The sequence below is a fragment of the Myxine glutinosa genome, chromosome 2 (assembly GCF_964187855.1).
Source record: "Myxine glutinosa chromosome 2, kmMyxGlut1.1, whole genome shotgun sequence".
Classification (NCBI taxonomy): domain Eukaryota; kingdom Metazoa; phylum Chordata; class Myxini; order Myxiniformes; family Myxinidae; genus Myxine; species Myxine glutinosa.
In genome coordinates, this window is record NC_136262.1 from 259,808,946 (window position 1) to 259,821,921 (window position 12,976).

Below are 12,976 nucleotides of genomic sequence, written 5' to 3' on the forward strand. Positions count from 1 at the left end.
TATGGAGTATTGGAATGGATGGTCGTGGAGTGAGTATGGTGGAAATTGTGGAGTGGAGTGGATGGTGCGAAGGTGTGAATGGGGGAAGAGTGGACCCCCATCATGAATACCTGGGGCGGGTAGTGTAAGTGTTAGGTAGAGGGTATAGGTAAATTGTGGTTGGATATTGGCATCTGTGGTGCGGGTGGAAGAATGATGATTGGATGGGTGCATTAGTGTTGTGGAAATGGCTGGGCGTGTAGCCTGTTAGTGTGTGTAGTTGGTTGGGCACTCCACCACTGTGAGGATGTCGGCCAGGTGAGGCCGCAGGTGGGCTCTGGGAGCCGGTAGTTGTTGTGGATGGGGCCCGAGAATCCGGAGGACGGACCCGGGTAGCCCAGTGCCAGAGGGCACCAAGGGGTGACAGAGCCAGGAGGGGCCTTCCCAAATTAGATAGGTTAGGTAAGGAGCAGGTAAGCTCGGGTGGCAACTACAGTGGTGGAGGTGTGCAGGTGGGTAGACCTGCTGGGAGAGCTACACGTCGCAGCCCAGAAATTGTGCGAGGGCACCGGGAGATGAATCGGGGGAGTGAGACCCCAAATTGAGAAGCACCACAGTTTGGTCAATGGGAATTGGTTGTTAGAACCCATAGTGTAAGTGGCCAATGGATTGGCAGGGAAAGACCCCGGGCAGTGTAAAGTGTGTTAATGTCATTTAGAGGATAGTTAGGATTGAAGTCTCCTCGCACCATCTACATGCACTCACCTGAGATGACGTACCTCCACACCATGCCATGTTTTGTTATTTTATTGTGCAGATGTTTGGAATGTGAGACGCATCATGACGTGGGTGTGACATTGTGCTTTGTTGTTCCATCTCTTCCTCCTTAGGAGGATTGATGACGAATTGGGTGATGGCAAATTTTGGATAGAGGGATTGTGGTGACGAATTTGGTATGGAGGAAATATGGGGAGACGTGACAGTAGCGACGGATTGGTAATGTGTAGATTTTGTACATATGGGGTAAGGGCAAGGGTAGTGTAGGTGACAGGGGGGTGACGTACGGTAGGGACGAGCTTTCTCACTTCGCCCTCCGTACGCATTTCGCCTTGCATTGCCTTATTGATGTGTACCCTTGTGACCTTACCCCTCGCTCATTTGTCTCTTTTGTCTCCCACATGACCTGTGCGCCATTGGGTGCCGAGGGGAGCATGCATGGGTCGGCCATTGTGCGCCCGAAACTCTCAGAACCAGCTGTCTGCATCGATGCACCACATTATGGACCACATGTCTGTGGCCGAGCACCACCTATGGACCCCATGGGTTGGGGCATGGCCCCTCTGCTGGAACCGGCCATGAGGGCCCGAAATCTTGCTGGCGGACCTTGGCCACAGGGCACCGATGCCCCACAGGTGAAGCACACGTAGTCGGCCCTGTGGGCCATAAATAAAAGAAAATAAAAAGGACACATTGGGCACACTTTATTGCAAATAGGCCGCCAGTAAGAAAATGAAAGAATGACAACATCTGGAAGACCAAATAATAATAACCAGCAGAGGGAGCCGAAGAGCAAGAGATCACCTGCAGGGTTAGGGGTTGTTGATTTTATTTTTATTGAACATGCATTGAACACTGATGAACTATGGTGACTGCACCGATTGGTGCTTGAGGGTGCTTGTATTGGTGCGTTTTTGGGTGCTTTCATGGTGCATTGATGCAGAGCAGACTGTCTCCACCCCAGAAAGAACAATCGCAGGTCCTGGGTTAGTCTTGTAAATAAAAATAGCGTCATTGTAAATAATGCTCCCCACCGTCAGTGTATAGTTTGTAGACCATTCCGCAATTCGGTTAACTGTGGGTGTAAGTCTGTTAGGCAGGGTGCAATGGAGCAGCGGGACACATTTATTTATGTTTTAAAACTGTCGCACTCAGGGTCAGGTTAAAAGTAGAGGGAACTACACCTACGTGTCACACTAAATAAAAGTTGTAGGCCCGGGACGTGCCTAAGAGGAGGAGGGTGCAGTGTTGCGGATATGAGAACTGTATATATATTTTTATTGTGTGAATTGTTATTATTGTTTATTCTGCGCCCCCCTGCCTCCGGAGCTGTGTAAAGGTGAAAGGGCATCCCATAATTAGTCCACAAGCATACACGTCAGCCAAATAATAGAATACCCCTGTTTGATAGTTATCTCTTATTCTGTGTTTTAGGGTAAGGCTGTGTCTCCCATTAATTGAAGTACTCCATTGCACCAGTGAAAGAGAATCGATCCCCTTTCATTCCCATCCCCAAAATCTCCATTTCCTTTTACATCCCCTTTCGTCATTGCCAAGCCTCGATTGCCAATTACATCCCCTCCAAAACCACCATTGAACATGTGCTCGGGTCGGGGAAGAGGGGCGTGCCCGCCCGTCGTCATCAAGGGCGGGGCGAGAGGGTCGCGTGACCAACCAGGGCCGAGGTGAGCACACCGATGGGCGTGTCCTAAAGGCCGGCGGCTTGATCGCTGGAGGCGCTATAAAAGGCGCGCACGCAAGAAGCAAGTGAGTTGGTCGTCAGTGGAGGGTCAGTGGTTGCGTTGGTTGCGGTAAGAAGTCGGTGGTGAGAAGTGGTGGCGTCGAGTGGTCAGTGGTTGCGTTGGTTGCGTTGAGTTGTCGGTGGTGAGGAGACACCAGGGCCAAGAGAGAGAAGGTTCAAGGTCAATTACCAGCAGTTGCGCCAGAGACGGCAGACGCGCCCTGAGGTGAGCCAGGAAAGCAGCTTTGGCTCCACAAGCAGCGTTGACTCCACCAGGCAGCTTCAACCCGTTACCCCGCGGGGACCAGATAGCGGTGGCATCGGTGGCCGTCGAGGTCCAGCCGACGTCCCGTGCGGGATCAAGCCCGAACCATCTGCCCCAGCTGAACCTTCCCATTCCTCCTTCCAGCATTCATTCCTTTCCTCCACCCTTCTTGTGTACATGAGTTTGTTCTGTGTGTCTTGTCCCTGGGTATTTAATTAAGTCTGGATAAGCTAGTATTTGCACTGTGTCACCTGCGTCTTATGTGTTGTAAATAAACGTGACTGCTTGCTTTTTGCTTATGTGTGTAAATAGTAAATAAATTCAGTAGTATTTCCAAACCTTTCTTTGCCTTCGTCTTCCTCTTTGCATTCGTCGTTTTAGTCTTTTCCCTCATTGAGCAGCCGCGGTGCGATCCGGCCAACGTTTGGGTGGAATCGGGTTCTAATCGGGGAATAACTGTTCGGTCGCGGAGCCTTCGCTCGGCAAAGTAACATCTAAACCGCGATCAGTAACAATATATTATGATGCAAAGATGAGCTGATTAGACTTTGGGTCGATAGGTCCAATGGTCTGAGGCCATTTGAAGTTGCAATTATTTCGTTACCACAATAACTTAAGAACGGCTGAAGGGATCTGTAAGTCAAACTTGGTACAGGTATGTATAATGATATAAAGATGAACTGATTAGATTTTGGGGTAAAGAGGTCAAAGGTCAGAGGTCATGTCAGGTAAAAATGTGATACTTGTTTACTTTAATGTCAATGAAGTAGATGGTGCCTGCCGCGAAGTGACTCTCCAGATAAAGTTTCTGAATTATCAGTTTTTGCTTTTGTTCTGGTAGACTGTAAGGAATTGTTATGTGTAAATGAACTCCTACATTTTGCATGATAATATTGTTGTGGTTTTGGGAAACCACTAATAAGTAATGACAACCACCATACAGGTCCCTTAGAATACTTATTTCAGAGCAGAACATTATCTTAGTGCCTTTCCCTTATATGGGTTAGTATGTCATTATGCGTTGGAGAGGGAAAGACAGGCCCTCCACTCCTAAGGGGAAGCCAGGAAGATGCACAAAGATTACATCCACAGATATTGCTTCAAAGTCTTGAAGGACAGAAGGCAGGCCAAAGGCCTCAAGGGTGGATGCCAGCAACAACATTTTGTGGACAGGGAACTTTTCAGATGCACCAGATAAAATTCCCTTCAAGAGGCTCGGAAGCCTCTCCGGAAGAGGAGAGGAAGCCGGAAGACGGAAGCCTCTCCTCAGTGAAAGACACATGAAAGCCTGCTTGGAGTTTTCAAAAAAGCACCTAAAGGACTCTCAGATTGTGAGAAACAAGATTCTGTGGTCTGATGAAACCAAGATTGAACTGTTTGGCTTCCGTCTGGCCACTCTGCCATAAAGCCCAGATCGGTGGAGTGTGGCAGTGATGGTTATCCTTCTGGAAGTTTCTCCCATCTCCACACAGGATCTCTGGAGCTCAGCCAGAGTGACCATCGGGTTCTTGGTCACCTCTCATACCAAGGCCCTTCTCCCCCGATTGCTCAGTTTGGCCAGGCCGCCAGCTCTAGGAAGAGTCCTGGTTGTTCCAAACTTCTTCCATTTAAGAATGATGGAGGCCACTGTGCTCTTGGGAACCTTCAATGCAGCAGAAATTTATTTGTCGGCTTCCCCAGATCTGTGCCTCGACACAATCCTGTCTCTGAGCTCTGCAGGCAGTTCCTTCGACCTCATGGCTTGGTTTTTGCTCTGATATGCATTGTCAGCTGTGAGACCTTATATAGACGGGTGTGTGCCTTTCCAAATCATGTCCAGTCAATTGAATTTACAACAGGTGGACTCCAATCAAGGTGTAGAAACATCTCAAAGATGATCAAGAGAAATGGGAGGCACCTGAGCTAAATTTCAAGTGTCATAGCAAAGGGTATGAATACTTTTGTCAATGTGATATTTCAGTTTTTTCTTATTAATAAATTTGCAAAACTTTCTAAAATCCTGTTTTCTCTTAGTCATTATTGGGCATTGAGTGTAGATTGATGAGGGAAAAAATGAATTTAAACTATTTCAGCATAAGGCTGCAACATAACAAAATGTGAAAAAAGTGAAGGGGTCTGAATACTTTCTGAATGCACTGTACACATGGCTGCTATAACTGGTAATTTGATGAATTTACCCTAAAGTATGAATCTCATTGAAATAAATAAAAATATAAAAATATATAAAAAATAATATTTTGTATTAAATAATATATATAAAAATAAACATAAAAAAAATGTAAAAATGAAAAAAATAATAATAGGTTCACAGAATAATACAAGACCCATCACACCCACTTCCACCGTTGTTTTTGTTTTAATCGTTCAGACATTCACCTTTGTGTTCCACTTACCTCTCGTTGTCCATTTCGACATATTTTGACATTTTCGATCTGATGGATCCATTTGAAATGAATTGTGTGCTGCCACAGGAGTAAGCCAATTGTTGCAATGTATTGCCATGGGGATGATTAACAAAGGCACTCTGCACACGTGACACAATCTGCACAAAGCTTTGACGTTGAACGCACGCGTCGTGACCACATTGCTTGTTTTTTTTTTTGTTTTTTTTGCCAGGTACCAAGTCTAAGGTGGATGAACTGCGTGCAGCATACGATCGTGAAGAGGCACCGGTTCTGGATGACTACGACGCGCACTCGGTGGCCAGCCTGTTGAAGCAGTACTTGCGCGAGTTACCCAACAACCTGCTGACGCGTGAGTTGCAGCCACGCTTTGAAGAGGCGTGCGCACGTACGACGCTCGATGAGCGGTTAGGCGATTGCCGCCGATTGCTGACCGCACTGCCCTCCTGCCGACGTGTTCTGCTCGGCTGGCTGTTTGTTCACATGGAACGCGTCCTGCAGTACGAAGCAGATAACAAGATGAGCGTGCAGAGCATTTCCATTGTGCTGCATCCCACAACACAGGTACACTCACTGTCTCAGTTATACGATACCTTTCATTCTCTTAAACATGTCTATCATATCCCCTCGTAACCACCTCCTTTCTAATGTACAAAGCCGTGTCTCCTTCAGCTGCTCCTCATATCTGAGTCCAGCTAGGCCGGGAATCGATCTAGTAGCCCAGCGCTGGACCCTCTCTATGGCCGCTATGTCGTACCTCAAATGTGGTGACCAAAACTGCACACAATATTTAAAATGAGGCCTTACTAAATTCCTGTATAGTGGTAATACTACCTCTTTTGATTTATAACTGATCCCCCTACAAACACAACCTAAAACTTTGTTTGCTTTACCTATAGTTACCTGGCAATGTCCTGTCTGCTTATCCCCTGTATCTATTACCACTCCCAGATCCTTCTCCTGTGTGGCATGCTCCAAGACTTCCCCTTGCATCATCAAGTCCCTATTTCCTAAGATTTTCCTTACTCATCCCAAACACCTTACATTTATTTATATTAAATTCCATCTGCTAATGTTTTGCCCAATCCCTGAAGGTACCTAGACTTTCCGGAATCTGATCACCACCCTCTTCTCCCAGCTTTGTGTCATCTGCAAATTTGGAAAGCCTTCTCTTCACCTCGCTATCCAAATCATTGATGCAAATTATGAATAATACTGGTCCTCGTACCGATCCCTGTGATACCCCACTACTTGCATCCTCCCACTCACATCCACGCTTTGCTTCCTATCACTAAGCCAGTTTGCAATCCAGTTAGCTACCTGAACAGCCACTCCACAAGCCCTCACCTTGGCTAACAACCTCCAACATGGTACAAGTGATCTTCCTGTTAGTCGCTATGTTCCAATTGTTTGGACTGCTTCTGGATTAAGCCCTTTGTCCTAACAAAATAGGAAAATTGGAGTTTAGCTAAGGTTTTCTGAGGAAACATTTCGTAGGATTTTGAACAACAACAACATGCATTTTAAGGCCATTTTCCCTGCTAGAGCGGGGGTTAGCCTTGCGGTCCCCATGACAATCCTCTCCATTTTGCCCTATTTTCTGCATCTCTCCTTGTTAACCCCCTTGCCCACATTTCTTCTTCCACCATCTTTAGCCAAGTCTTTCTCGGTCTTCCCCGTCCTCTGCTTCCTTCCACATTCATTTCCATCACTCTTCTCAACCAGTCACTTTCATCCTTCCTCAACACATGACCAAACCATCTCAACCTGTTCCTCTTCACAGCATCAATCACAGGCTCTGTTCCCATCATCTTTCGCAATTCATCATTTGTCTTCCTCTCTCTCAGCGACACTCCGCACATCCGTCGAACCATTCGCATTTCCACCCTTTCCAGCATCCGTCCAAAAAATAGGTGGTTAAGTCACTACGCTCCAGTTTAACTTGCCGGGAAAAATAATCTGCAGCCAATTTTGACCTTGGATTTTATTGAGCAGTTTCTCAGTGTCGATCTCGGTCAATTTAATTTCCTAATTTTTTTACGCAGTCATCTGTTGTATTTCAACCTTATATTTCAAGTGCGTGATTTTAACCATTATTTCATTACCCTGAAGTCATATTCCTCCATCCCCCTCCCTTCTTTTTCCATTTTTTTTTTTACTCAACCAAGGCCTGACCTGTATGACCGCAGGGCCAAAAGCATTTTCTATTCGTGTGTGACAGAAATGCCAAATATTGCGATGGTCGGAAGTTAAGCCGGGGAGGAAAATCGGCGTACATATCTGTCAGAAGGACGATGTCTTCCTCGTAAAACCTAATCCCTGGGGAGGCACTTGCCGAGCCGTTTGTGCAATTTTTTTCATTGATTGAGCTGGTTTGGCACCTGGCCAAGGTGTATGTTTCAGTGTGCGGACGTGCATGCCCACATATACGCTCCCAAATTGGCCTCTTTTGTTCTTGATAATTTGCAAGTAAGTGTCATCAGAAAAATCGTCCGATGATTCAGGTTATTCCCCGAATAACATTTAAGGATTTGTCCCGGCGGTGTGGGAAGACTATAATACCAGAGACATTGCAAAAGCATTAGGCTTGATATGCAGCTACTGGCACGTGTGCTTGGCATCCCCATCACTTTGAAATTCAACGTCACCTGATGCTCCTTGTGTGGACCAAATACGGAGATTTAGATCACGTGATGATGTATCGAGACGACGTGGGATTTGCCATTTCCCATCCTAACTGCCTGATGTTCAAATAAGAGTTATTTTGCTACCATCTGGTGCCTACTTTATTCATTTCTCATGTGTGTGTACATGTGTGTAGATCGGCCATCGTGTATTGTACACCTTCTTCAACTTCACGAAGGAATTGTTTGCTGACGTGGAGCTGAAACCCGTGGAACACCCACTGCGCTGGTCTCAACTGGCAAATGCTCCAAGCTTTCCCGAGGGCCAGGAACACATAAAAGACGAAATCAAGAGACAGGTAAATTTATAGACCTCCCTCCATCCCAAATCAATGCCCCTACCACCACGTCCATGCATCACTGTAGCCGAAATAAATTGTGGTGGAAGCTCTTCGTTGGATCTTCTCCAAACCCACCCTGCGTCCAGATTGTCCAGGAGCAAACTCTCTGTGCTCAAAATAAAACAATTTACACACAAACCCTAAAACTGAGGTTTAGCGGTAAAAGTACAGCCTGAACTTCCCTTCCCCCCACCTCTTCCCATTTTCCGCATCTCCCTGCCCTCTCATCTTACCCTCACCCTCTTCCCCCTCTTAGCTTCCCCTTCATCCATACCCACTCTCAGCTTCCCTCTCATCCCACCCTCCTCTCAGCTTCCATGTCATCCCGACCCCCTCTCAGCTTCCCTCTCATCCCACCCTCCTCTCAGCTTCCATGTCATCCTGACCCCCTCTCAGCTTCCATGTCATCCCACCCCTCCTCTCAGCTTCCATGTCATCCCGACCTCCTCTCAGCTTCCCTCTCAGCCCACCACTCCTCTCAGCTTCCTTGTCACCCCGACCCCTCCTCTCAGCTTCCCTCTCATCCCACCCCTCCTCTCAGCTTCCATGTCACCCCGGCCCCTCCTCTCAGCTTCCCTCTCATCCCACCCCTCCTCTCAGCTTCCATGTCATCCTGACCCCCTCTCAGCTTCCATGTCATCCCACCCCTCCTCTCAGCTTCCATGTCATCCCGACCTCCTCTCAGCTTCCCTCTCAGCCCACCACTCCTCTCAGCTTCCTTGTCACCCCGACCCCTCCTCTCAGCTTCCCTCTCATCCCACCCCTCCTCTCAGCTTCCATGTCACCCCGGCCCCTCCTCTCAGCTTCCCTCTCATCCCACCCCTCCTCTCAGCTTCCCTCTCATCCCACCCCTCCTCTCAGCTTTCCTCTCGTCCCGCCCCTCTCAGCTTTCCTCTCGTCCCGCCCCTCTCAGCTTCCCCCTCGTCCCGCCCTCTCAGCTTTCATGTCATCCCGACCCCCTCTCAGCTTCCCTCTCATCCTGACCCCTTCTCAGCTTCCTCCTCGTCCCGCCCCTCTCAGCTTCCCCCTCGTCCCGCCCCTCTCAGCTTTCATGTCATCCCGACCCCCTCTCAGCTTCCCTCTCATCCTGACCCCTTCTCAGCTTCCCCCTCGTCCCACCCCTCTCAGCTTTCCTCTCGTCCCGCCCTTCTCAGCTTCCCCTCAACCATCCTCCTCTCACCATCTACCTCGTGCCGCTCCTCACACCTTCTCCACTGTGTCACCCCCTGTCAGCCTCCCCCTCGTCCCACCCCTTCTCAGCTTCCCCATCATCCCGCCCCCTGTCAGCTTCCTCATTGTCACACCCCCTGTTAGCTTCCTTCTCATCATGCTCCCATCGGGTATCATGTGCCATTTCCGACAGTGTCTTGCACGACATGGTTATATTTCATAGCCACAGAGAAGACGGTAACTCGAATTGACAAAAAGAACATCTCAAACACATCGTGCAACAGTAATGATGTATTCTGTAATATAACAATAAACAAGTGTATTAAACTTTCACTTGGACATAGCTTACGGAGTCACAAACAAAAACGGATAGCAGCAGATGGCACAGCGCTAACCACACTGCCTTCGCTTAATCACAAAATGGAGGATTTGCCTTCTAACCTCCATATCACATGATCTCTAAAGGCCAATAGCACGGCTGATCAGAGAATTAACACTTACGAGGGTAGAAAAGATCATGGCTTGGGATTGGAGACTATCTGAGATGTTGGTGAACAGCTGTCTTGAAGACCTGGAGGGAAAAATGAGATTGAAGAGAATGTGGAAGTTGATTCCACAGGAAGGAAAAAGAGGAGCAAATGATTGAAGGCGAGCAGTGATCCTGGATGAAGGTAGTTTCACCAGAAGGTGGTTGCTGGTGGACTGTGTAAGCTCTGCAGAAACCGGGGGGGTAAGGGGGGGAGAGGGGGGAAGGGGTCAAAGCACAGAAAGAGCGGAGGGTAGAAGACCAGAAAGGAGGGGGTAGAAGACAGAGAGACCACCGACCTGTCTGGGATGGCAAAACGATATGCGCATGCACTCCAACTGGGAAGATTCCAATAATCTTGAAGGCCTCGGTTTCCACAGCATCAATCTCAGCAAGATGTGAGGCAGGGGAGCCAATCCAGAGGGGAGAGCAGTACTCCATCAAGCTTCGGATGAAACGTTTAAATATTTCACAACACTGCCAGATGTTCATCATCCTTCGTAACATATCTCCTTTCGATGTTCCTTCTTCCAATGTTGAGGAATTCAACGTTTAGGCTTTGCCAAAGATATAATTATTTTTCACAGCAAGCAAACACACCTTCACTGGAAACGATGACTTTGTAATAAATGGAAATTAATTTCATCATGTACCAAAAATAACTTCCAAATTTAAATGATGTGAACAACAACAACAACAACAACAACATGCATTTTAAGGCCATTTTCCCTGCTAGAGCGGGGGTTAGCCTTGCGGTCCCCATGACAATCTTCTCCATTTTGCCCTATTTTCTGCATCTCCCCTTGTTAACCCCTTGCCCGCATTTCTTCTTCCACCATCTCTAGCCAAGTCTTTCTCGATCTTCCCCGTCCACCACTTCCTTCCACATTCATTTCCATCACTCTTCTCAACCAGTCACTTTCATCCTTCCTCAACACGTGACCAAACCATCTCAAGCTGTTCCTCTTCACAGCATCAATCAGGCTCTATTCCCATCATCTTTCGCAATTCATCATTTGTCTTCCTCTCTCTCAACGATACTCCACACATCCACCGAACCATTCGTATTTCCACCCTTTCCAGCCTTCGTTGCTGCTCTACGTTCATTACCCATGTCTCTCTCCCATAAATCAAGACATGGAGAAGATGGAGAAGATGAAGAAGAAGAAGAAGAAGACAGGATGTGAAGTTCAACGAATTTACAATAAACCCAAAAGTAATTTCTGTTTCGTTAGAGAGATACCCCTGTCGATAAAATGCACTTTCCATCAAGTAGTTAATAAGGGTTCACCAAAATACCTGCGTAACGTCTTTGTCGTGTTGTGGAATTAGTGAGTACAGCATATGCTACCCTGGGAGCTGAACCATTAATCACCGCACCACCCGCACAAGAAAATCATTAAACGAGTACGGCAAGGGAGAGGCCTATCTCTCCTCCCCGTGGTCTCTCTTGCTTACCCGGCTTGTAAATCTGACCGGCATAGATTGGCTCTGCATTCTGCAAAGAGAAGACACAAAAAGTTTAAAAAGCACCACGTATAAAATGGTGCTTAATGTGTTTCCAGGTTCATCGTTTCCTTACGAACACGGCATTTCAAATTCCTGCTGGTTGTTTCTTGTACCCGGGACCTTGGGAGGATTATGTTGTGCGCAGCGTAATTTGCCTTCTGCAATAAATGTACAAGTACAAAGTCAAAGGCCCCTCAAGCTGTGCTTGTGCAAATCATCAATAATGATTTGTTGGTGTCATTTGATCACCTGGTGTTCCACCTCCAGGGAGAAGGAATCTGTTTTTATGTTTTTGTTTTTCCCTCTCTCTCTCTCTGTTTCTCTCTCTCTCTCTCTCTCTCTCTCTCTGTTTCTCTCTCTCTCTCTCTCTCTCTCTCTCTCTCTCTCTCTTCTCTCTGTCTGTCTGTCTGTCTCTCTCGCTCTCTCTCTGTATATATATATATGTTCAGTTGTGGAATGAGAGTTGTCAAACTCAGTTCCACCTCTTCTGATGAAGGTTATTATGTGTAAAGGTTTAACAATCCTTGTCATTTTTCTTCTTCCATGTTAAATTCTTGCTATTTGTGTTAGACCGCGATTGCTATATGTACGTATTTTCGATACATTTTTTTTGATGGTTCTTATAAAAAAAAACTCTTTCCGTCACTTTATTTTATTCCAAGAAGAAATGAGCAGTAACTCGTTAGGCCTATACCTTTTCAGCACTTGAGCATGTGGTTTCCCATGAGGTTTCATATGATGGTATGCACATGCGTTCCGGAAGCATTGCAGCATGGGAGTGGCGAGGGTGGGAGTGAAAAAACATTTATAAAGCATTTTCCATTACAGAAAAGCTTCCTTTTCACCAAAAGGTTGCCTTTTCCCTGGGATAAGGGTGCCGCACCCTCCCGAAAAAAAAATGCTCACTTTTCACTATGACAATGGCGCTTATTTTATTATTTAAACTAGAGAGTTCATCGAACACGTTACCCCGGGTAGTGTTCAAGTATCTTACTATAATTCACCAAATGTCCGTCCGTCTGTCTGTCTGTCCGTCCGTTCGAAGGTACCGCAAAAATGGCTGAACCGATCGCAACGATATTTTGGGTGAGTAATCCTGGGATCTCCTGGAGTAAAATAGGCTATATTGTTTTTCCAATTTCAGCTTTGGCCTCCAGCATTTTCAGGTTTGGACTCCCGCATAACGTTATTTTCCCGGGTGCCGCACAAACGGCTCGCCGATTGCTGCACGGCTGCACCGAACGGCTGCACCGATTGGCTGCACCGATCGCACTCGGTGACCTCGGACAAAGACCTTTTATAAGGACATGGGTTGAATCCCTGCTTGAGAGAATGCCAACCCCCACCCCGCCATCACGGTCGTCTCTCCAACTCACAATCCCACGAGATATGCGGAAAGGATGACCCAAAACCAATTATCTTCTTTTTGATTCGTATATAAACATCATTAAAAGTAAATAATGACCTCGGCCAAAGACCTTTTATAAGGACATGGGCTGAATCCCTGCTTGAGAGAATGCCAACCCCCTCCCCGCCATCATGAAAAAGCCAGCCTGGCTGATACCACCCCTAAAAATTCCAG

General features: G+C 47.1%; 1 protein-coding gene across 1 annotated transcript in view; it reads left to right on the forward strand.

The window, feature by feature from the left end:
• The window catches only part of RALBP1 (ralA binding protein 1), a 137,607-nt gene that overhangs the window by 46,297 nt on the left and 78,334 nt on the right, over positions 1–12,976 (forward strand). The window contains exons 5-6 of the mRNA XM_068105826.2: positions 5,379–5,728; positions 7,986–8,147. Of these exons, the coding sequence (XP_067961927.2) occupies positions 5,379–5,728; positions 7,986–8,147 (512 nt within the window). The remainder of the gene's footprint in view (positions 1–5,378; positions 5,729–7,985; positions 8,148–12,976) is intronic.